Consider the following 25587-nt stretch of genomic DNA (forward strand, 5'->3'; position numbering starts at 1 on the left):
TTCTCTGAATAAGGTCACAGTCACAGAGTCCAGGGGTTGGGGAGTGGACATGCCTTTTGGGGGCCACCATTCAGCCTATTCCGGGGACCCTGGGTTGCAGCATCTCCGGGGGTCAGGTGTCTGTGTTCTGTGTGCCCCTTGCCTGGGGAATGTCAGCATGCTCTTCTGTTCCATGGCAAACCTGACTGGTGATGCAAGTGTATTCCTTTGGCCTTTTGTGTGTTGTCTCCTAGTGTAATTGAAAATGTGAATGGCAACAATTCAATGTGTGTGTGTTTTTGTTTTTTTCTTTTTTACAGTTTGCATGAAATCAAACCCACTTTGGCAGGATAAGACACTTTAAAGTAACAGATCTGATCTCACCCACTAAATTTCACAGACAGGAGGTTTGTCATGTTGACGGATGAAATACCACTCTTGCTCTGCCCACCTGCTTGGCTGCACCTGGCCTTGTCCTTGAGCTGGGGGTGCGGGTTGGGAGTGTGGGCTTAGGGAGGGTCTTGTTTTCAGGCATTGCCCTGGCCTGTTGGGAGAGAGTGCAGACTAATAAAGGGCCAGTGGATTGTCACCAAGCCGTTGTCCCACTGAAGGAGTGAGCCATAACTCACTGACCTTCCCTTCTTGTTAGAGATGTTGAAACAAAGTGGGGGAAGTGGCTATTTGTTTATCTGACATCTGCTTCACACAGAGAAACACTGTATAGTCTGAGGACAAGAAAATCAACAGAAAGTGTGAAACTAGGAAGCTGGGGATCGGTTGCTGCTTTTGAGAGGTTAAGCCAGAAGGGACTGGCACAAATAGCATGAAACTGGGGGCATGTGTTTTATTTTAACTTTGATCCTGTAGTAAACTTATGAATTTGGGGGAGGTGGCTATTTATAGTAAAGTAGTATAGGTATCACTGCGTCCTCACAGTTTTTTTTTTTTCTGGCCAGTTTTGTGAATACATTTAGTATTTTTATTTTTAATATAATTGTGATGCTATTCCTTAATTTGGCTTTTAAACTTTTTCTCCTTTATTTATTTGGCTGCACCAGGTCTAAGTTGCGGTACATGGGATTATCGATTTTCGTTGCAGCCTGCAGGACTTTAGTTGTGTCAGGTGGGACCTAGTTCCCTGACCAGCGATCAAACCTGGGCCCCCTGCATTGGTAGCGTGGCGTCTTAGCCACTAGACCACCAGGGAAGCCCCTATCATTTATTTTTTAAAAAGCAGTGGATATTTTTTAGCAGCTTTTCACTGATAACACTGTGGTTGCTCAGGGCTGTTTTATTGTCACCCGGCTGAGGGATGGGAAGGGCAGGTGTCCTCTGTATATCTGACAGACACCAGAAGTACATATTTGACACTGGAGGTGTGGCAGACAGACTCACGCTTAGGATTCTTACTTGGTTCGTTCTTGGCTTGTATTTCCAGGATGTGGGTTTTTGCTCATTGAATTGACCCAAACCCCTGCTCAGCCCTGTGACTGTGCAGAACACGGCAGTATCCTCACCCGTGGTCTGAAATGGGTTTGGCTCCAGTAAAGGATCAGAAGAGGCTAAAACGGGTGGTTTGAGGTCCATTTACGAGGGGACCTCAGAAAAGAAAGGTTAATTCACAACCAGACACTGATTCTGGATGTTCCCCACGTGGATACAAAGGATGTGATGTGATGGGCCATCATCTGGAGCAGTCTTTAAAGACCGACTTGGATGAAACTTGAACTTCCTGTTCTCTCTGCCCCCCTGCTTAGTTCCCTCACTAAGGATCAAACCCACACCCCCCCGGCAGTGGAAGTGTGGAGCTCTGACCTCTGAACCACCAGGGAAGTCCCAGCTTCCTGTTCCATATTGTGTGCACACACCCCCTGCTGAGGTGTCACCCAGTTGACCATCAATTTATCTGTGTTGGATTCCAGCCAGAGTCCTTGTGTGTGTATGTGAGACCTGCCTTCAACCTGAGTGCACTCAAGTCCTGGCTGTGACAGTGATCCACGGCTCACTCGTGTCCAGCCAATCAAGCAGGGTCTGTGGGGAGCCCAGGGCACTCTGCTGGAGCCTTCCTGGGCTCCGTGGTCCCAGACACAACTCAGGTCAAAGGATTCCCATTGGCATCGCCTTTCCTTGGGGACCTTACTCTGCACCATTGTAGACAAGCCTTGGCTTCCACTCCTTCTGAGAGTCTGAGACCGCCTCCTTGCAGGTTGTCTGTTTCCCTGTGACCATGGCCTGACTTGGAGCGCTGCTGGGTTAGCTCATGTGGTTGGTGGTCAAGAGGGATGGAGGGCTGTTGGTGAGGAACCATCCAGTCCTTTGCTCTCCTAGTGCCCCGGGGTGTGGAGAGCATCGGGAAGGAAGATGCTGAGTTTGGTACTGATCAGGGTTCTTGGCCTTTCCCGATCAATAGAAATTGATCAGAGGCCAGACAGGAAATCCAGGCAAAGCTTTATTGGGATTCTGGTTGGTTGCAGGGGCGTGAGAACAAGCAACAACTTCTCTTGCTTGTTCCCCAAGGACCGGGTGAGCTGGTTCCTTCTATGGGGTGAGGGTCGAGCAGGTCTAGGGGTTGGGCTGGAGTGGCTTAGGTGGTTTGTTCACCCCTTGGTGGTGGTGTGTGCAAGGGGCGTGAGTAGTGCTCTGTTTTTGCTCTTGGCTTTTTGCAAGTGGCAGTTGGGTTTTTGGTCTTTTTGTATCTTGTTCATAATTTGCCCCAACTATGCATGCATGAAGCTATTTTTTAGTCCCTTATAGTTTCTTTGTATTTTGTTGCTGGAGGAGAGGTGTGTGCAGGTGCAAGCACTGCAGCCAAGGGTCTCAGGTCCCAGGTCCCAGGCCTCAGTCTTCTCACGACCGTGTTCCATTTCATATCTGCCGCCTTCAGGTGGCTTCTCCCCCACATCCCCAGGGAGGCTGGGAATCTGGGGTGGAGGTAGGTGTGGCTGCTGCCCTGAGTCTGGGCTGTCAGTCTGACTTCAGTTGATGCCACTGGGCTCTTGGGGTGGAAAGCGCTGTTCCCGGGCTCCCATCTCACCTGCTGTTGTCGTGTGCCTGGTGGCCTCTGGTCGGGAAATGGCCTTCCTGGGGGTGACGGTGTGTCTCCTGCCAGGGAATGAGCCAGTGTCTCTGGAGCTGCCTTAAGGGGGTAGATCATGAGTCTCATTGCCCAGCCGAGCAGGAATGTCAGGACCCGACCAGGACCCACTCCGAGTTCCATTTTATTCTTACTTCCTTTTGAATAATGGATGAAGGTGGTTTCTTTAAAATACCACTGACTCAAGCCTTGAAACCATATTTGTGAAAATGGCTTTGTCTGAAGGAGGAGGCTAATTATGGGGAGGGGGGTCCTAGCATTCTCCCTTTCATCTGGCCAGTGGTAGAGGCAGTGAAAGAAGGTGCAGCATGAAACATTTGGCCTGGGTAATTTCCTAGTTACACATAAGTTACATATAAGCTACGTATATAGAACATACAATGAGGAGCTGAAACTTTGCTGGAGAAAATGTGTGCTAAAACCCTAAACTGAGTGTGAATGTATATTCTTCATGATTTTATGAAGTGTCTCATTACTAACACAAAGTGCCACTCCTGGTGTTTTATTCATGGATCTGGGTGGATGTTAAAGTGCAGAGTGTTTGAAAACCTGCAGAAGATGTGGTACATGTATATAATGGAATATTACTCAGTCGGTAAAAGGAATGAAATTAGGTCATTTGTAGAGACATGGATGGACCCAGAGTCTGTCATACAGAGTGCAGTAAGTCAGAAAGAAAAGCAAATATTGAATATTAATGCATATATGTGGAATCTATAAAAAGGGTACAGATGAACCTATTTGCAAAACAGAAATAGAGATGCAGACTAGAGAATGGACATGTGGACACAGTTTGGGGGAAGGAGAGGGTGGGACAAACTTGGAGAGTAGTATTGACATATATACACTCCCATGTGTAAAATCCACAGCTAGTGCGAACTTGTTGTAAAGCACAGGACACTCAGCTCAGTGTGAGTTCTGTGATGACCTTCAGGTGTGGGATGGGGAGAGGGGAGGGAGGCTCTAGGGGGAAGGGATGTATGTATACATGTAGCTGATTCACTTTGTTGTATAGCAGAAACTAACTCGACATTGTAAAGAAACTATATTCCAAAAAAAAAAAGGAAGAAAAGGAAACCTGCATAAAGATCCTATGGAAGAGGAGAAATCATAAAGGCAGTGTTGGTCTTCTGGAGGGTCCTGGTTAGACTGGGGTGGGGGTGGGGCGGGTCTCAGAATCAGAGGCTGGCTTCTTGCCCGCTCTGAGCCACCGACGTGGTGCCACATCCTCCTCTGTGGTGGGCCTTCTTTCGTGATGACCCCCTGCCTTGCTCCGCTGCCCTGTGATGAGATTGTCCCGGGAAAGCACTGTTGATTCCCCCACCCACGTGGGCTTGGCGACAACCTCTGACCCATGTGCTTTGTTTCCGTTCCAGGCAGCTTCCCTCACCTCCTTGTCCAGCCTGGCATGTATGCACATGGTTCGCTGGGCTGTCTGGAACCCCTCGCTGGAAGCCGTCTCCGGGCGGGTGATGTTACCTCTCCAGGGTGGCATCCAATCCAACCCTTCGCACTGTCTGGTCTATAAGGTTCCCCCAGCCAGCATGAGCTCCGAAGAGGTAAATGTTAGAGACCCCATAAGTGTGATTGCTTTCTACATGCTTCTAGCAAGTTCATGCACTTTCAACACCAGAGCTGACAAATAACGTTTGTCAATGTTTCATGAGCAGTATTTTTTCAGGTCACAGATTTGCCCTTAAAAACTAAGTATGATTGCTGAGTCATAATCAGAAACACACATTACCATGTGTAAAATAGATAGCCAGTGGGAATTTGCTGTAGGATACAGAAAGCTCAAACCCGGTGCTCTGTGACAACCTGGAGGGGTGGGATGGGATGGGAGGTGGGAGGAGGGGTTCAAGAGAGAGGGGATGTAGGTATACCTATAGCTGATTCATGTTGATGTATGGCAGAAACCAACACAGTATTGTAAAGCAGTTATCCTTTGATTAAAAACAAATTAAAAAAAATAATGACTAAAAAATGATGACTGGATAAAGGAAAAAATTTAAAAAAAAAGAAAAAAATATAAGTGTGACTGCTGAATTATAATCAGTTTTGACCTCCATGAAGGTGGTGTTATCTGGGGTCTTATTATGTCCCTGCTTATGTATCCATTTCTCAAGGTGGCCTGTGCCTCTTATTTTTACATAGAGAGCCACTAGATGCACTTCTGTGCTTTTTAAAATGCCCTCTTTTTTAAAAACATTATTTTTTATTGAAATACAGTTTAATTACAGTGTTGTGTTAATTACTGCCATACAGTGAAGTGACTTGGTTACATATATATCTACATTCTTTTGCACATTCTTTTCCACTATGGTTTATCACAGAATATTGAATATAGTTCCCTGTGCTATTCAGTAGGACCTTGTTGTTTATCCATTTTATATGTATCAGTTTGCATCTGCTAACCCTAAACCCCCAATCCTTTCCTCCCCCACCAATCACAAGTCTGTTCTCTGTTTGTGATTCTGTTTCGTAGATAAGTTCATTTGTGTCATATTTTAGATTTCACATATAAGTGATATCGTATGGTATTTGCCTTACTCTTTCTGTCTTACTTCACTTAGTATGATAATCTCTAGTTGCATCCATGTTGTAGCAAATGGCGTTATTTCGTTCTTTTTCAAGGCTGAGTAGTATTCCACTGTGTATATGTACCACGTCGTCTTTATCCATACTTCTGTGGTTGGACATTTAGGTTGTTTCTATGTCCTGGCTATTGTGAATAGTGCTGCTATGAACATAGGGATACATGTATCTTTTTGAATTACAGTTTTTTCCATATGTTTGCCCAGGAGTGGAATTGCTGGATCATGTAATAATTCTATTTTTAGCTTTCTGAGGCACCTCTGTACTGTTTTCCACAGTGGCTCCATCAGCTTTCATTCCCACCAGCCGTAGAGGAGGGTTCCCCATAAAAAAGCCCTCTTGAAATGTGTGTACACTGGGGGCTGCAGCTTGTGTGCACAGGGCTGGAGTGGGAGCTGGGCAGTTGGCATCCCCCTGGCTGGTCTTTGTGGCTCATCACTTATCCTCACTCGACCTCGACTCTCTCTAGCTGTGTCCAGAGAGGAGGGACCACAGCAGAACTTATATAAATCCATTTTGAAATGAAGCTTTCTCTGATGCCCACTGTAGAAAGCAAACAAAAGTGGGGCAGGGCTGGTGGAAGCATGTTTGTGTGTGGGTCTCACCCCATGCTCCCCTGGCCTGTTGGCAGTCCTACAGGGTGGGGAGCAGGGACCCCGGGACACAGATGCTGTGTGACATCCCTGCTCTGGCTGACGTCTGGGTCCTTCTGACACTAATGGGTTGTGGCAGGGTTTCTGCCTGGGTGTGTGTTTTATTCTTCTGCTGACATTACTGAGATACGCCTGTCCTGTCTCAGCAGATCAAATGGGAGCCTTCTAGGACTCAATTGGCTCATTTTTCTTGGGTAAAGGACCATACCTGTTATTTCAGTATGTCGTTCGTGTGCTGACTCCAGTGACAAGCATCATATTCAGTGCTATTATTTATGATGTGGATTATGCCTTGGGGACCTGAATCAGCGAGCAGCTGATCGTGCAGCTTCTCTTATTATAAGGAATGTCCCTCATTACAGGACTACATTTTGCTGCATTCCCACATGGTCTGGTTTCAGCCCTTGTTATAAACTTGCCATTAGAAATCCTGAAGCTACTGCCATATTCTCATTCTGTCTTGCTGTGTATGTACCTATGTAAATAAATCCTTATTCTGTTTAATTTTTGCCTTCTCATGTCCACTACATTTCCTTTGCTTTTTAAGTGTGTAAACTATATTGGAACATAAGTGTTGTGAAGGTTGGACCATCTCAAGGTCACAAATGTATCAAATTCCATCATCTTCCATGAGGAATATCACTTCTAATCAGGGTTTCTCCACTCAGCACTGTTAGCATTTGGGGCCAGACTGTTCTTTGCTGTGGGTCTGTCCCAAGCACTGCCCTGGAGGATGTTGAACTGCATTGCTGGCCTCCACCCACTAGAGGCAGTAGTGCACCCCACCCCAGTTATCAGAGCCCAGATGTTCATAGACATGGCTGAATGTGTTCTTCTGTGGCAGAATTGCCCCCGGTTGAGGACCACTACTGTAAACAGATATTATTAACTAAAATAATAAACTGCCACTGATCACAAACTCTGTTCATTCTCCTGCTTTCTAAAGGCACTGTTTTGCATCTTCCTGTTTCTCATCTCATGTAGTAGTGCATTACCACATCATAAGGGTGGACTCCTAGTTAAGCCTGGTCTCTGCCTGGACACCAGTTAATTCTTTATCTTATTCATTCACTCAGTGAATTTTTACCGAGCACCTGTATCTACTCTAGGAAAACTCTCTAATCCCATGGAACTTATAGTTCCAGGACTGACAGATATTAATCAAAAGAAAAAAGATACATATTATAAACATCCCATAATTTTTTTGCTAAGTAAATTTTGGGGTTTATGTTATTAAGATTATTTCAGTGTTATTTACTGTGAAGGTAAGTAGTGTATTATGTTTATGTTTTCCTTCTTTTTTTTTATTAGTTGGAGGCTAATTACTTCACAACATTTCAGTGGGTTTTGTCATACATTGATATGAATCAGCCATAGAGTTATACGTATTCCCCATCCCGATCCCCCCTCCCACCTCCCTCTCCACCCGATTCCTCTGGGTCTTCCCAGTGCACCAGGCCCAAGCACTTGTCTTATGTTTTCCTTCTTAAACAGCTCCTGTAGTCTTCCCTCAAACAAATAATTGTCTTTAAAAAAGTTAATATCTCCAGAGGTAGCCAGTTTCAACTCTTAGCTGTGACATATGGTATTTACCTTGTTTTCTAAATAATATGTGTCTACTGCTACTTCTTAGTTTAACAATTTTAGAAATTGTATCAGTTCAGTTCAGTTCAGTCGCTCAGTCACGTCCGACTCTTTGCGACCCCATGAATCACAGCACGCCAGGCCTCCCTGTCCATCACCAACTCCTAGAGTTTACTCAAACTTATGTCCATCGAGTCGGTGATGCCATCCAGCCACCTCATCCTCTGTCATCCCCTTCTCCTCCTGCTCCCAATCCCTCCCAGCATCAGGGTCTTTTCCAATGAGTCAACTCTTTGCATGAAGTGGCCAAAGGATTGGAGTTTCAGCTTCAGCATCAGTTCTTCCAATGAACACCCAGGACTGATCTCCTTTAGGATGGACTGGTTGGATCTCCTTGCAGTCCAAGGGACTCTCAAGAGTCTTCTCCAACACCACAGTTCAAAAGCGTCAATTTTTCGGTGCTCAGCTTTCTTCACAGTCCAACCCTCACATCCATACATGACCACTGGAAAAACCATAGCCTTGACTAGATGGACCTTTGTTGGCAAAGTAATGTCTCTGCTTTTTAATATACTATCTAGGTTGGTCATAACTTTCCTTCTAAGGAGTAAGCGTCTTTTAATTTCACGGCTGCAGTCACCATCTGCAGTGATTTTGGAGCCCCCAAAAATAAAGTCTGACACTGTTTCGACTGTTTCCCCATCTATTTCCCATGAAGTGATGGGACCAGATGCCATGATCTTAGTTTTCTGAATGTTGAGCTTTAAGCCAGCTTTTTCACTCTCCTCTTCACTTTCATCAAGAGGCTTTTTAGTTCCTCTTCACTTTCTGCCATAAGGGTGGGGTCATCTGCATATCTGAGGTTATTGATATTTCTCCCAGCAATCTTGATTCCAGCTTGTGCTTCTTCCAGCCCAGCATTTCTCATGATGTACTCTGCATATAAGTTAAATAAGCAGGGTGACAATATACTGCCTTGACATACTCCTTTTCCTATTTGGAACCAGTCTGTTGTTCCATGTCCAGTTCTAACTGTTGCTTCCTGACCTGCATACAGATTTCTCAAGAGGCAGGTCAGGTGGTCTGGTGTTCCCATCTCTTTCAGAATTTTCCACAGTTTATTGTGATCCACACAGTCAAAGGCTTTGGCATCGTCTATAAAGCAGAAATAGATGTTTTTCTGGATCTCTCTTGCTTTTTCAATGATCCAACGGATGTTGACAATTTGATCTCTGGTTCCTCTGCCTTTTCTAAAACCAACTTGAACATCTGGAAGTTCATGGTTCACGTATTGCTGAAGCCTGGCTTGGAGAATTTTGAGCATTACTTTATTAGTGTGTGAGATGAATGTAATTGTGCGATGTGTAGAATGTCGACATTCTAGGAATCAGCGAACTAAAATGGGCTGGAATGGGTGAATAACTCAGATGACCATTATGTCTACTACTGTGGGCAGGAATCCCTTAGAAGAAATGGAGTAGCCATCATGGTCATAAAAGAGTCCGAAATGCAGTACTTGGATGCAATCTCAAAAGTGACAGAATGATCTCTGTTAGCTTCCAAGGCAAACCGTTCAATATCATGGTAATCCAAGCCTATGTCCCAACCAGTAACACTGAAGAAGCTGAAGTTGAATGGTTCTATGAAGACCTACAAGACCTTTTAGAACTAACATCCAAAAAAGATGTCCTTTTCATTATAGGGGACTGGAATGCAAAAGTAGGAAGTCAAGAAACACCTGGAGTAACAGGCAAATTTGGCCTTGGAGTACAGAATGAAGCAGGGCAAAGGCTAGTAGGGTTTTGCAAAGAGAATGCACTGGTCATAGCAAACACCCTCTTCCAACAACACAAGAGAAGACTCTACACATGGACATCACCAGATGGTTGACACCGAAATCAGATTGATTATATTCTTTGCAGTCAAAGATGGAGAAGCTCTATACAGTCAGCAAAAACAAGACCGGGAGCTGACTGTGGCTCAGATCATGAACTCCTTATTGCCAAATTCAGACTTAAATTGAAGAAAGTAGGAAAAACCACTAGACCATTCAGGTATGACCTAAATCAAATCCCTTGTGACTATACAGTGAAAGTGAGAAATAGATTTAAGGGACTAGATCTGATAGGCACTAGAGTGCCTGATGAACTATGGACGGAGGTTCGTGACATTGTACAGGTGATGGGGATCAAGACCATCCCCATGGAAAAGAAATGCAAAAAGGCAAAATGGCTGTCTGAGAAGGCCTTACAAATAGCTGTGAAAATAAGAGAAGCGAAAAGCAAAGGAGAAAAGGAAAGATATTCCCATTTGAATGCAGAGTTCCAAAGAATAGCAAGGAGAGATAAGAAAGCCTTCCTCAGCAATCAAGGCAAAGAAATAGAGGAAAACAACAGAATGGGAAAGACTAGAGATCTCTTCAAGAAAATTAGAGATACCAAGGGAACATTTCACGCAAAGATGGGTTCGATAAAGGAGAGAAATGGTATGGACCTAACAGAAGCAGAAGATATTAAGAAGAGGTGGCAACAATACACAGAAGAACTGTACAGAAAATATCTTCACAACCCAGATAATCACGATGGTGTGATCACTTGCCTAGAGCCAGACATCCTGGAATGTGAAGTCAAGTGGGCCTTAGAAAGCATCACTATGAACAAAGCTAGTGGAGGTGATGGAATTCCAGTTGAGCTATTTCAAATCCTGAAAGATGATGGTGTGAAAGTGCTGCACTCAATATGCCAGCAAATTTGGAAAACTCAACAGTGGCCACAGGACTGGAAAAGGTTAGTTTTCATTCCAGTCTCAAAGAGAGGCAATCCCAAAGAATGCTCAAATAAATTGTACACTGACTTATAATAATGATAGATGAGAACATAAGCTCTTTTATACACTCTTGCACTTAAACAGCAACCACACTCTGCCCTCTCCCCACTTCCTTGCTCTGCTTGGCCTTGCATTCAGGTACCGTTGCCAGAGGCTTGCAGCCCAGTGGGGTCTTACCAGAGGATTGGAAGGGGAACCCTTGAGAATTGAAAAGAACTAGTGGGATCTGGGGTCCCTTGGACTGCAAAGAGATTAAACCAGTCAATCCTAAAGGAAATCAACTTGAATATTCATTGGAAGGACTGATGCTGAAACTGAAGCTCTAATACTTTGGCCACCTGATGTGAAGAGCCAACTCACTGGAGAAGACCCTGATGCTGGGAAAGATTGAGGGCGAAAGGAGAAGGGAGTGGCAGAGGATGAGATGGTTAGATAGCATCACCAACTCACTGGACATGAATTTGAGCAGACTCTGGGAGATAGTGAGATGGGGAAGCCTGGTGTGCTGCAGTCCATCGGGTTGCAAAGAGCTGAACATGACTTAGTGACTGAACAACAAAAACAACGACAAGGGGGATCTGGAGAGGGAGGATCTTGGAAAGTCCCCTGTAAAGTTGTTTAAGAAATGCTAAGTTAACTCCCAGCTTCATGTGCCTGAATCTGACCCTAACAACGTATGGCAGACTTTGAGAACTGGACTGTGGATGGAGTTTCCCCTGCATGCGTCATGGCTAGGAGAGGACTGTAGAGCCCTGCCCAGGTTTTGAGAATGTGACTGATATTGAGACCACAAGAGGTTGCTTGGAAACTGGGGCTTGAACCCAATTGGGTTGATTTGTGACCCAACAAAAATATCAACATTCTCCATAAACTTTTAAAAGAGATTCTTATAATGTGATATTTAAAAGAGAATCTTATAAAGTGATATTCAGAATGTCCATGACACAGTGTATACTTAATTGACATACAAAGGACCAAGAAAACCTCACCTTGCAGGGGAAAGACATTCAACAGGCAGTGGTACTGAGATGACACAAATGTTGGAATTATCAGACAAAGCCTTTAAAACAGGCATTATAAAAATAATCCAATAAATAAGAGTGAACACTTTTGAAACAAAGGGAAAGATAGAAAGTCTCAGCAAAGAGGTAGATAAAGAAGAAGCAAATGGAAATTTTAGAACTGAAAAATAAAATTGCAAAAATAAAGTACTCACTAGGTGGACTCAATAGCAGAGTGGATATGACCGAAGGATCAATGAATTTGAAGATGAATCAGTGGAATTTATTCAACTTGAGCCACAGAATGTTGATTGGAGGAGAGTGGACGAAGCCTCAGGGACCTGTGGGGAAGGACCACAAAGGCTAACACCCATGTCATCAGAGTCCCAGTAGGAGAGAAAGAGTACAGTACAGAAAAAAATGTCTGAAGAAATGATGGCTGAAAAGTCCTCAAATTCAGCAAAAGACTTAAGCCTGCAGATCGAAGAGGTCCAAAATCCAGAGATAAATGCAAAGAAATCCACACTCGGACACATCACAATCAAGCTGCTGAAAAAGACAAAGTCTTGAAGACAGTAGAAAAATGATGCATTACTTATAGAGAAACAATAGTTTGAATATTGTGGGTTCCTTGCAGGAACCATGGAGGCAGAAGGAAATGGAACAACATGTTAAAAGTACTAACAGAAAGACCCCAGAACTCAGAATTCTATTCCAGCAACTGTCCTACAGGAATGAAGGTTAAATAAAGACATCCTCAGATGAACTAAAACTGAGAGAATTCATTGGCAGGTAGAGATGCTCTAAGAGAATTGCTTAAAGGAATTTCTTTAGACAGAAGAAAAATTATACCAGATGGAAACTTGGTACATCAGGAATGAAGAAAGAGCAACAAAAATGATGAATAGAATACACTATTCTCCTTCTTTTGAGTTCTTTAAAATGGGTTTGATCACGGAAGCAAAAATCATAACTGTGTCTGTTGGGGTTTTTAAGGTATGTAGGTATAATAGGTAAGATAGCTATAAAATAAAGGGGAATATAAAGAGACCTGTAGGGTGATAAAATTTCTACATTCCACTTGAAGTAATAAAATGTAGATTTTTGGGTAGATTGTGAAAAAATTATTTACATTGTAAACCCTAGAGCAGTCACTAAAAATAAACTACCAAGAGATAGTAAGAAACCCAATAGATAGATAAAATGGAATAATTCAAAATAAGGCAGGAAAGGGAAACAGGAATGAGAAACAGAAGGAACAAATCATAATAAAATGACGGTCCTGAACCCAGACCCACCAATAATTACATGAAGTGTAAATAGTCTGCATGCACCAAATTCAAGTCAGAAATTTTCAGGTGACATGAAAATCTCAAGGTCCAACTATGTGCTGTTTGTCAAGAACTCACTTCAAAAGCAAAAGGATGGCAAAACATTGTGTGCAAACACGAATCAAAAGAAAACTTGAGTAGCTATATTAATACCAGGCAAAGTAGACTTCAGAGCAAAGGAAATTTCCAGGAATTAAGGGGGATGTCACCTGTGATAAAAGAGTCAATTCACCACAAAGACATATAAACCTAAAAGTGTATGTATCTAACACAGAGGTTCAAAATGCAAAGAGCTAATAGAATGGAAAGAAGAAATAGACAAATTCACAGTTGCATTTGGACATTTCAGCACTCCTCTTAGATTAAACTATAAGCACACTGATAGAAAATCACCAGTATATAGAACTGAACAATATTATGAAGCATCTGGATCTAAATGACCTTCATAGAACTGTCCACCCAGCAATGTCAGGATATATTCTCTTCATATTCTCTTCAAGTGCACATGGAACATTTACCAAGAAACACCATAGCCTGGATCAGAAAACAAATTTTAGTAATTTTAAAAGAATTTAAATTACACAAGGTATTTTCTGTGGTCACAATGGAATTAAACTAGAAGCCAATAAAAAAGATAGCATTAAAAAACTATAAACACTTGGAAATTAATGCATTTCTAAATAATCCATAAGTCAGAGAGGAAACCTTAAGAAAATATAAAAGATACTTTGAACTGAACAAAAGTGAAAATATGACATATCAAAATTTGTAGGTTGCAGCTCAAGTATATTTACAGGGAATTTATAGCATTAAGTGCTTATATAGAACAGAAAAAGGTTTCAAATCAATAATCTAATCATCCACTTTTAGAAAGTAGAAAAAGAAGCAGAAAATAAACCTAAGGCAAGTAAAAGAAAAATCAATAATAAATATAAGTGCAGAAACCAATATAACTGAAAACAGAAAAACAATAGAGGAAAAACTAGAGAAAGCCAGTGAAATAAAAAACTGGTTCTTTGACAAGCCTGTAACAAGACTGAAAAAGTAAAGAGAGAACACAAATGACTAATAATAGGAATGGAAGAAAGGATAACCACTACAGACCACACAGGTATGAGAAAGATGTTAGGGGAAATACTATAAATTTGAAAATTTAGATGAAATGGACCAGTTTGTTTTAAACAGCAAACCATCAAAACTAACCCAAGATGAAGTGCATAACTTGAGTAGTCCTATAACTTTATAGACAATGAATTCATCATTAAATTTTTTTTGATAAAGAAATATCCTGGCCTGTTCACTATAATATGTAATATAGAGGGCTTCCCTGGTGGCTCAGATGGTAAAGAATCTACCTGAAACGTTGGGAGACCTGGGTTCAATCACTGGGTTGTGAAAATCTGGAAAAGGGAACTGCAACCCACTCCAGTATTCTTGCTTAGAGAATTCCGTAGACAGAGGAGCCTGGCAGGCCATAGTCCATGGGGTCGCAAAGAGTTGGATACTACTCAGTGGCTTTCACTTTCATTCACTATAAATTGTACTAAACATTTAAAGGAAAAACAACACCAATTGTATAGATTCGCTTCTTGAAAATAGGATAGGTGGGAACAATTCCAAATTTATGTAACAAGGCCTTCATTATCCTGATATCAAAACCAGAAAAAGACAATATAAGAAAAGAAGATCACAGATGCATTTTCCTCATGAACTCAGATGCAAAATGCTCAACAAAATATTAGTGAATTGAATCCCAACAGTATAAGTGAGTGAAGTCGCTCAGTCATGTCCGACTCTTCGCGACCCCACGGACTGTAGCCTATCAGGCTCCTCCGTCCATGGGATTTTCCAGGCAAGAATACTGGAGTGGGTTGCCATTTCCTTCTCCAGGAGATCTTCTCGACCCAGGGATTGAACCCAGGTCTCCCACATTGTAGGCAGATGCTTTACCGTCTGAGCCACCAGGGAAGTCCATCCAACAGTATAGAAGAGTAGTACACCATGACCAAGTGGGGGGTTATCCCAGGGATGCAAGGCTATTTTCTTTTGGAAAATGTAATTCACTCTAATAGCCTAAAGAAGGATAACCATATGAATAATAACAACTGATGCAGGCAAAGCTTTTGACAAAATTCAGCATCCATTTATGACAAAAACTGAGCAAACAGGAATAAAGACGAACTTCCTCAGCTTGATCAATAGTATCTACAAAAATTCTTTAGCTAGCATCATGCTTAATGGTGAAAAATTGAATGCTTTCGCTCTTACTTAGGTCAGGAACAAGTGAAGAATGCCCACTCACAGTGTTCAGCATCTTACTTGACATTGCATGGGAAGTTCTAGCTGGTACAATAGAGGAATAAAACAGAATAAAAAAACAACCCATAGAGACTGGAAAGAAAGGAACAAAACTCTTCTTATGTGCAAACAGTATGATTTTCTGTGTAGGAAATCTCGAAGGATTTATAAAAAAACTCCCAGAATAAACAGTAAATTTAGGGAGATTGTAGTATACAGCAGGAGGTGATGGAAAATCAATGACATTTCTTTATACTAACAAAATATATACAGTTGGGAAGCAAAATCTAAAAAGCAGTATTATTTCCAAAGCACCCCCACCTCAATGAAATAAATCTAACAAAATATGTACAGGATTTGTGTGCCGAAAATGATAAAACATTCCTTTTGCTGCATGTCATTTTTCTCATTGATTACTCTTAGGTGATCACCTAAATAAATGGAGGGTCTTCTTTATGGATCGAAAGACTCACATGATAAAGATACAAATTCTCTCCAAGTTGATCTATAGATCTAATACAATTTCAATCAAAACCCTTACATAATTTTTTAATAAATAGAGACAAACTGATTCTAAACTGTAATTAATTTTTGGCTGCACTGGGTCTTTGTTGCTGCACAAGGGCCTTCTCTAGTTGTGGTGAGGAGGGGCTACTTTCTAGTTTCAGGGTGCGGGCTCAGCAATTGTGGTGCATGGACTTAGCTGCCCGTTGGCATGTGGGATCTTCCTGGACTAGGGATGATCGAACCCATGTCCTCTACATTGGCAGGTGGATTCTTAACCGCTCGACCACCAGGAAAACCCCTGATTCTCAAAGGAATTAGAAGGGTCAAAACAATTTTGAAAAGAACAGTGTAGTTGGAAGATTCATGCTACACAATTTCAACACTTTCATTAAAGCTATGGTAATCAAGATAAAGTGCTGTTGGTAAAAGCATTGGCACATAGACTGATGGAATGGAATACAGAGTTCAGAAGTAAGTCACAGTTTAGCAGTTTCCTGTAAAATGTAGTATACATGCACCATATGACCCAGCAATCTTACTCTTAGAGAAATGAAACATGGAGAAATGAAAACTTAAGTCCATGCAGAAATATGTACACCAGTGTTCCCAGCAGCTCTATTTATAACCACTCAAGCTGGAAACAGCCCATATGTTCTAAGTGGGTGAATGGATAAGTATGCTGAGGCACATGGTACAATAGAAAACTGTTTGGTAATGAAAAAGAACGGCTGTGCTTGCACGGTACTGCTCAGATGAGTCTCATCCGCCTACCAGGGAGTGAAAAAAGCCAGTCTCAAGGGTTCTGTAGCATGAGACCCCGTTTATAGGACCGAAGACAGGGGTGGAGAGCAGTTCAGTGATTGTTGGGTGTGGGTATGCACAGGATGGGCGAGCGTTTTAGGTGGTGGGGCTGCTCTGTACCTGGTGCTGGTGGTGGTTACATGTGCTTAAACTCAAAATAAGAAGAGTCAGCATAACATAGGTTAAGTAACAATGCATTCAAACTGGAGCAGTGGTGTTGGTTTCTGCTTGGCTGAGGGTAATCCACACTGATTGTTTTGGGACTGGGCGGATGTTCCTGGTTGAATTATTCTGACCACACAGTGCTGTTGGAGGGAGCATGGCCATCACTTCTCCTGTTGTGGTGCATCCTAGGTGAAGCAGGTGGAGTCAGGGACGGTCCAGTTCCAGTACTCGCTGAACCCTGAAGAACACCCGGACATACCCACAGGGAATGCAAGCGGCCCCAGGGCAGAGCGGCGGTCTTTTAGGAAGCCACCCGTGTCCCCTTCAAGTAAGTGTGTGCTGAGAGCTGAGTCTTCAAGCTCACAGCACAGCTCCTTGTGTGCCCAGGTAAATGGCATTTATCAGATACTTGCTGTAAATTGCTTTAACTGGAATCAGTTGATTGAGTTTTTGCTGACTACAGAGGTATAGAATTGGACAGTGATAAAGCCTGGCCCAACACTTTGTGCTTTAGCCATGAGTTAGCTCCCTGACTGAAGGCTTTGAAAGGTCTGTTGGTGACACTTAAAGGGGCATCTCTCATGGGTGTCTTGCAGACACAGGGCTCAAGAGTCAAAGGCTGGCTGACAGCCACGGACTGCCAACTTTATGGTTGTTGTTCAGTTGCTAAGTCATATCAATCGATAAGACTGTATGCAACTCCATGGACTATAGCACGCCAGACTCCTCTGTCCTTCACTATCTTCCAGAGTTTGCTCAAATTCATGTCCATTGAGTTGTGATGCTATCTAACCATCTCATCCTCTGCCACCTCCTTCTCCTCCTGCCTTCAATCTTTCCCAGGATCAAGGTCTTTTCCAGTGAGTCAGCTCTTTACATCGGGTGGCCAAAGGACTGGAGCTTCAACTTCAGCATCAGTCCTTCCAGTGAATATTCAGGGTTGATTTCCTTTAGGATTGACTGGTTTGATCTCCTTGCAGTCCAAGGGACTCTCAGGGGTCTTCTACAGTACCACAGTTTGAAAACATCAATTCTTTGGTACTTAGCCTTCTTTGTGCTCCAGCTGTCACATCTGTATATGACTACTGGAAAAACCATAGCTTTGACTAGATGGACCTTTGTCGGCAAAGTGATGTCTGCTTTTTAATATGATGTCTAGGCTTCTCTGATGGCTCAGATGATAAAGAATCTGCCTGCAATGCTGGAGACCTGGATTCAATCCCTGGGTTGGGAAGATCCCCCTAGAGAAGGGAAAGGCTACCCACTCCAGTATTCTTGCCTGGAGAATTCCATGGACAGAGGAGCCGGCGGGCTATAGTCCACGGGATCACAAAGAGTTGGACATGACTGAGCAACTAACACTTTCACTTTTCACTAGGTTTGTCATAGCTTTTCTGCCAGCTTTATGTTGCACTGATAATGTAGCCTTGTGTTTGTTGTTTTTAAAAACTGCTTTTTATTTCCTTGGTGTGCAGTCTTGGGAGTGGGGAGGCCACGACTTCAGGGTGTGGCCTTAAAAAAGGGATGGAGGGCTGTCGATGATGGATGATGATGGGTGGCAATGTCCCCGTCCCCATGTGTGTGACTGCAGCTGTCAGCTTCATGTTGGCTGTACCAGCTCCTTCTGCTGAGGCTGGTACCTTGTGTTCAGGGCCTCTTAGTTTATCCCCAAGGACAGGAAGCCAGCGTCCTGATGGGGAGTCCCACCAGTGGTGAGAAGAGAGGGAGGTTAGCAGGAGGGTTGAAAGAGCACTGAGCTCTTGGCTCTTGGCTTCTAAGGATCTCACTGACTGAAGGAACATTCTCAATCATGGGCAGTTAGGCTCTTAGAAAGTCAGAAAGGTAGGGCAAATGTGGAAGCCCTAGAGGGGAGCTGAGTGTCCATCTATCCTCCGTCTGGATGGCTTTCCTCTGATGGATGCTGCTGGGTGTCCAGGGAAGGCTGGCCAGTGTCTCTTGGGCAGCAGGTCCTGGCTGCTGGTACAAAGGAGCCAGTGAGTCTGTTGTTTGGGAATGACTTTTTTTTTTATCAGTTGAGATTCTGGTTTTTGGAAACTGGTCTCATTGAATTTAATCTCACAGTTGGTAGCAGCAGCACACTTGTTTCTCTGTCCTGGATGTGTTGGCCTTCATCTTCATGGTCCTCCAGGATTTTCTGAGACGTTTAAAAATATTCAGATACCAAAACTTGATCGTTTATTGCTTCAGGAAAAACTGTATTATTAAGCATTTTCCTTTTTCCCCAAAAAGGCAGTGCATTTGTTGTTTTTAATTGTTTTATTCTTTCCAGTTTTTTGTGCTTATCAGAATGTTCTCAGGTATAATCACATCTTATGTAAGTGATGGGCTTCCCAAGTGACTCAGTGGTAAAGAATCTGCCTGCAATGCCAGATACCTGGATTTGATCCTTGGGTTAGGAAGATCCCCTGGAGAAGGGCATGGCAACCCACTCTAGTATTCTTGCCTGGAGAATCCCATGGACAGAGGAGCCTGGCAGGCTACAGTCCATGGAGTTGCAAAGAGTCAGACACGACTGAGCAACTAACACACACACACACACACACATAATTGGTACTGAAATGTGCAGCATTGCTTGTACTTGAGAAATATCTGCCAGAATATCTGCCAGAATCCCCTGGAATGGTGGGTGGCAGGCATGTGTTTTCCATCAGAGTTAGTTTAGAATGAATTTACAATTTTATTGGATAAAGTTAAATGCATTGAAAGTATAGAATACATAGTTAAAAAATACCAAAAGGTCAAACCCGTTCCCTTTTTTAACTCTAGTATCTTCCTTTCTTTGACATATTCACAATTACATTTTAAAAATAAAACAAAGGCCAACCTTTAAGAAATGTTAGTATGAAAGAAAGATAGTATCTGAAATTATAAAATATGTGTATTTTCTAATTTGATATAAACATGATTATTCTGGTTTTTAATTAAGCTATTCAAAAGGATAATGCGTGCTGTGCATACTAAGTCACTTCAGTTGTGTCCAGGTTTTTGTGACCCTATGGACTGTAGTCTGCCAGGTTCCTGTGTCCATGGGATTTTCCAGGCAATAATACTGGAGTGAGTTTCTATGCCCTCCTCCAGGGGATTTTCCTGACCCAAGGATCGAACTCGTCTGTTACATCTCCTTTGTTGGTAGGCAGGTTCTTTACCACTAGCCACTTGGGAAGCCCAAAAGGGCAGTAGTGAAATGTAATAAACGCAGTTCAAAATAATAAATATAGTTTACTGTGGTCCTTAGAAATACCTGAAGAGATCATTTTCTTAGAGAAGAAACTTCTACAGCTATCGTTAATGGAAAAATAATAAGTACTTTTTCTGGAAAGGAATTTTCATGTGTAGTTATGACACTTCTGTGTAGTTATGACACTGTAAACAGACAGCTTGTGTTAAGGCCTTCTAATCGAATTAACTCAGCCAGGACAGGATGACCCTGTTGGCTTCTCCAGCCTGACCAGCTGTCGGCATAGCCTGTGGGCTCTGTGTTTGCTTTCCCAGCTGCCCCGTCTGTTTTCATGCGGGGCTTGGAGGAGATTTATTTATTATTATTTAAAATATTTATTTTTATTTATTTATTTGGCAGCACTGGGTCTTAGTTGCAGCATGTGTGATCTAGTTCCTTGACCAGGGATCAAACCTGGGCCCCTTGCATTGGGAACATGGACTTCCAGAGAAGTCCCTTGGAAGAGATTTAAAGCCTAGTGTGCTGCTACCTTTGTTTCCCAAAATGGTCCTTTAACTAATTTTGGTGGTGTTCATGGAACTTCTTGGAGCTCTGTTTTTTTTTTAAATCAAAGTTGGAACAATTTTGATCACTCCTTCTTCAATTATTTTCTCTGTTTTCCTCTCTCTTCTCCCTCAAGGCTCCTGGTCTTGCCTTTATCAGGTGGCAGAGCTGGGGGAAGCGCCCCACCCTGCTGAGCTTCTGCTCAGTTTTACTGGTGGTCTTTTCTCTCTGTGCTCCAATCCTAGATACTCTGTATTGCTGCATCTTCAGGTTCACTCATCTTTTCTTCTGCAGTCTCTGATCTGCCATGAATCCCACCCAGTGCATTTTCCTCACAGATATTGTCGTTTTCATCTCCAGAAGTGAAATATAGGTATAACTACTGACAAACTTATGCTTTTGTATTTCTCTCCTAAGGTGGCAGAGGTAAGATGAACTTAGACCTGTGCAACAATTAAAATTCCAGTATTTTATCCTGTTTGAAATGACCCATATAGTAATTCTCACTTTAACCTAGTTTAGTTTCAAGGTATCAGAATCTGGAGATAACATTACAAAGTTTGTCACTACTTTAATGTCCTTGTTTGCCAATTCTAAAATCTTGGTCAGTTGCGCATTAGTTTTGATTGATTGGTTTTTGTCCTGATTTGGGTTGTATCTTCCAGCTTCTCTATGGTCATAACTTTTGATTGGATTCCAGATATTTTGAGTTTTCTCCTTTTGGTTGCTAAATATTTTTATATGACCAGCTTCTCTATGGTCATAACTTTTGATTGGATTCCAGATATTTTGAGTTTTCTCCTTCTGGTTGCTAAATATTTTTATGTGTATATATATATATACCTATATATATATATATACATATATATATATATATATATATATATATATATATATATATATATTTGCCACACCCCATGGCATGTGGGCTCTTAGTTCCCTCTGCAGTGGAAGCTTGGAGTCTTAACCACTGGACATGCAGGGAAGTCCAGGTAGCTGGTAAACACTTCTGAACTTTGGAAATTATTTGGTCATTTAGGGCCTTGCCTTTAAGAGTTGTGAGATGGGACCCCATGAGCATTTAGTCTAGGGCTAATTACTCCTCACTAAGTGGGAAGACCTCCTTCAGAACTTTGCCTGATGTCCTTGAATTATGAAGTTTACCAGTCTGTGAGAATGGCCCCATGTGAGCACAGGGTACTGGCCCCTCTAATTTTGGGGGTGACTCTTTCCCCATCCTTGGGTAGAGGGAATCCTAGAGGGAATCCTACTGAATCCTAGAGGGACCCTCTGTAAGTGGCTGGAGTTCCCTCTCTGTGCCCCTCTCCTGTCTGTGCTCAGCCTTGCAAACTTCAGTTTCTTTGGTCTCCTTGAACTCTTAGCCCAGCCTTCCAATCAGGGGTCCACTGTGCTCTGCATTCCCCTTTCCTGCACTGCAATCTGCAAAATCACTCAACATGTTAATTTTGGGACCGTCGGAGGGCTTACTTCTTTGTTTCCAGTTCCTTAGGACCATTTCTTGCTGAATTCCAATGTCATTAAAACTACTGTCTTATGTATTTTGTTAGTTAAATAATTTTTGTTTCAGTCAGGAGAATGAGTTTGGTCAGAAGTAAAGTTTTTGCCTGCTGTTGACAGTTTCTAGGCTGTTGAAATCCTCCACCCCAGGGGTGATAAGTCCAGTGGTTTCGAAGCTTTTCCTAGCTGCGTTGTGCTGTGTGTGATTCACTAACTGTGTCATTGCTTCATGGTTTTGAGTTTTAGCTCACACCCTCTCCCTAGAAAGCGTCGTTGCTGTGCACTGCATTTATTTTTCTTTTAAGATGTATTCTTTTCTTTTTAAATTAAAAAATTACATATTCAAGAATGTGTGCGTATGTGTGTATGTGCTTAGTCACTCAGTTGTGTCCAACTCTTTGCGACCCTGTGGACTGTAGCCCACCAGACTCCTCTGTCCATGGGGATTCTCCAGGCAAGAATACTGGAGGGGGTAGCCTTTCCCTTCTCCAGGGGATCTTCCCAACCCAGGGACCGAACCCGGGTCTCTGTGTTGCGGGCAGATTCTTTACCCCTGAGCCACCAGGTAAGTCCATTCAAGAATAGCCAAGGCAGTTGTGAAGAAGGGAGGCTTCCCCTTTCTTGACTTGCAGACTTAGTGTAAAATTATAGTAACTAGAACAGTGTGACACTGCTACAGACACAGATCAGTAGATAACGGGACAAGATAAAAAGTGTGATACATGACAAATTATAGATAAAGAACATATTGCTTTCCTTTAATTGTTATAGCAAATTACTATAAGCTTGGTTGCTTAAAATAGCATGAGCTTGCTGCTGCTGCTGCTGCTAAGTCACTTCAATCGTGTCCGACTCTGCACGACCCCGTAGACTTACTATCCCACATTTCTGGAGATCAGAAGTCCAGAGGTCTCACAGGCTGAAATCCAGGTCTTGGGGCTGTGTTCCTGCTATAGGCTCTGGGGGAGAATCTGTCTCCTTGCCTTTTCCAGCTCCCAGAGGCTAGCTGTACCTTCGGCCCCTGCTTCCATCTTCAGAGGCAACAGAGTTACATTTAATTTAATTTATTTATTTTTTGTCATGTGGCATGCTAGATCTAGTTCCCTGACCAGGGATCAGACTGGTGTCCCCTGCACTGGGAGCTCTGAATCTTAGCCACTGGAGTGCCACAGAAGTCCCAGAGTTACATTTTAAATCTCTCTTTGATTCTCCCTCCTGCCTCCCTTTCACTCATCAGGACTGTCATAGTAGCATTGCCTACTGCACCCCCCACCCCCTCCCTGACCATCCAGGACAGTCTCTGCATTTCAAGGTCAGCTGATAAGCAACCTTAGTTCCATCTGCAACCTTGGCCCCCTTGGCAGTGTTAATACAACATAGTCATGGTTCTGGTAATTAGAATATGGACATTTTGGGTTGGGGGATTGCTATTATGCCGCCCACCACGGGAGTAAGGGCACACCAGTCAATTAACAGCATTGGACTGGCTGTCCTTGTAGAAAACAGAAAATCAGATTCCAATTTCATATTGTATACAAACCATACCTCAGACTGCAAGTAGGTCAGACACTGATGCTGGGAAAGATTGAAGGCAGGAGGAGAAGGGGGTGGCAGAGGATGAGATGTTTGGATGGCATCACCGGCTCAATGGACATGAATTTGAACAAACTCTGGGAGATGGTGAAGGACAGGGAAACCTGCAGTACTGCAGTCTCTGGACTTGCAAAGAGTCAGACACGACTTGGTTACTGAACAACAACAATAACAGATCATAAGTTCTGGATGGATTACAAGACCGAACTTTAGAAATTTTAATTAGATGTTTAGAGAGAAGAAAAATGATAAAAAGAGCTGTTCCCAATCAATAAGGAATAATAAAAGACAAGACAGAAAAATGGTCAAAGGATATGAAAAGGGAGTTCACAGAGGAGAAACCAGAATAACCAAAATGTATGAAAAAGTGCTCAATTTCACTAGTAATCAGAGAAATGCAAATTAAAGTGAGAACTCATTTCATTTCCCTTGTATTGGAAAGAGCTGGCTGAATGACAGCATGAGGTTGAGAATTTGAGAAAAGAGGACCTCCCACCACATGGGGAGGGACCACTTTAAAGAGCGACTTTGTAGTGTTTAGTTAATACCCTGGGTTGGGAAGATCCCCTGGAGGATAAAAGGGCAACCCACTCCAGTATTCGCCTGGGAAATCCCACGGACAGAGGAACCTGGTGGGCTGCAGTCCATGGGGCTGCAAAGAGCTGGACACGACTGAGCGACTGAGCACACACGCATGCGCATGTACAGTTAATACCTTACAGCAGAGAACTGTCATTTCTCTGCCTGTTGCAGAGAGTCCTTGTGACACAGGGCCTGGATGAGGATGCTCACAAGGCCTCTGTGTTTTGTGGCTGAAGTGCAGGAATGACCTGCCTGTGCCCCAATGGGGGGATGGGGAAGTGAGCTGGTCTATTTGGACAGTGGGTGTTGCATAGCAGCCATGATGCTGAGATAGGTCTCTGCATATTGTTATGTCTGAACCTTCACACCGGTGTTCTGAGTTCTGAAAGTGTGGTGGTTTCTGAAAGGAAGTGGACACATAGTGGCTTGTAAGTGGCTTTGAAGACAATTCAGACTTGCCAGCTGGATGATCTTAGGCCAGTGGCTTCTTGCGTCTGTCCCTCAGTGTCCTTGGTTATAAAATAGATGGGTGAAAGTACTGTTTAGATGAAAAAGAACACTTGAGGAGTCTTAGGAAGAAGTTGGAGAATATTTTTATGACCCTGGGGTTGGGAAGGCTTCCTTAAACAAGATAAAGTGTAAACCAAAAAGAGAAGATTGAGAAATGTGATTACGTTAACATATAAAGAAAGTTTTCTAAGAGAGAAGATTCCATGAACAAAGTTAAAAAGCAGTTCCTCAGACTGAAAGATATTTGCAGTACGTAAAACCATTAAAAATTAATTGAAGGAATGAGAAGATTAGAAAGAAGAACGATGATGGAAAGATCAACAGGGAGGAGATAAACAACTGGAAAGAAAAACGGGCAGAGGCTTTCAGGAATTATAGAGAGGGTCAGATGAGTGAAGATCGGTCAGGGTGCTCAGGACGGCCTGGAAACGGGGCACATGCTTGGTAGTGGCTGTCAGTCACACTGATCTTATCATCCTCCTAGCTGGCAGCATCGGTGGGCAGTGGCCACGTGTTCATAACCTCTCTCAATCACTGGCCCAAATAAATACAGATCCCAAATCTCAGTGGAAACAAGGCAACCACCAGATCGGGAGCAAACGCAACATTTGTGCAGACTTACTGTTGACTCCAGAGTCCTTGATGGGTACACACCTGTGCCTGTGCTGCCATCCAGGGAAGTGGATTCCTGCCCGGTGCAGAGCTCGGTGTTGGCCCTGCTTCCAGCATTTTTTATTAACCACTCTGAGAGAAAGTGAGGGAATGTTTATTCACATAGGTTTGCTCAGCACTAACCCCCACACCCCAT

The 25587-nt window shown here is 42.9% G+C and overlaps 1 protein-coding gene across 1 annotated transcript in view; it reads left to right on the forward strand.

Moving 5' to 3' along the window:
• The window catches only part of NPHP4 (nephrocystin 4), a 137023-nt gene that overhangs the window by 51281 nt on the left and 60155 nt on the right, over positions 1-25587 (forward strand). The window contains exons 11-12 of the mRNA XM_061160531.1: positions 4450-4632; positions 17024-17162. Coding sequence (XP_061016514.1) covers positions 4450-4632; positions 17024-17162 — 322 coding nt within the window. The remainder of the gene's footprint in view (positions 1-4449; positions 4633-17023; positions 17163-25587) is intronic.

This window comes from Dama dama, chromosome 14, assembly GCF_033118175.1.
Source record: "Dama dama isolate Ldn47 chromosome 14, ASM3311817v1, whole genome shotgun sequence".
NCBI classification, from domain to species: Eukaryota; Metazoa; Chordata; class Mammalia; order Artiodactyla; family Cervidae; genus Dama; species Dama dama.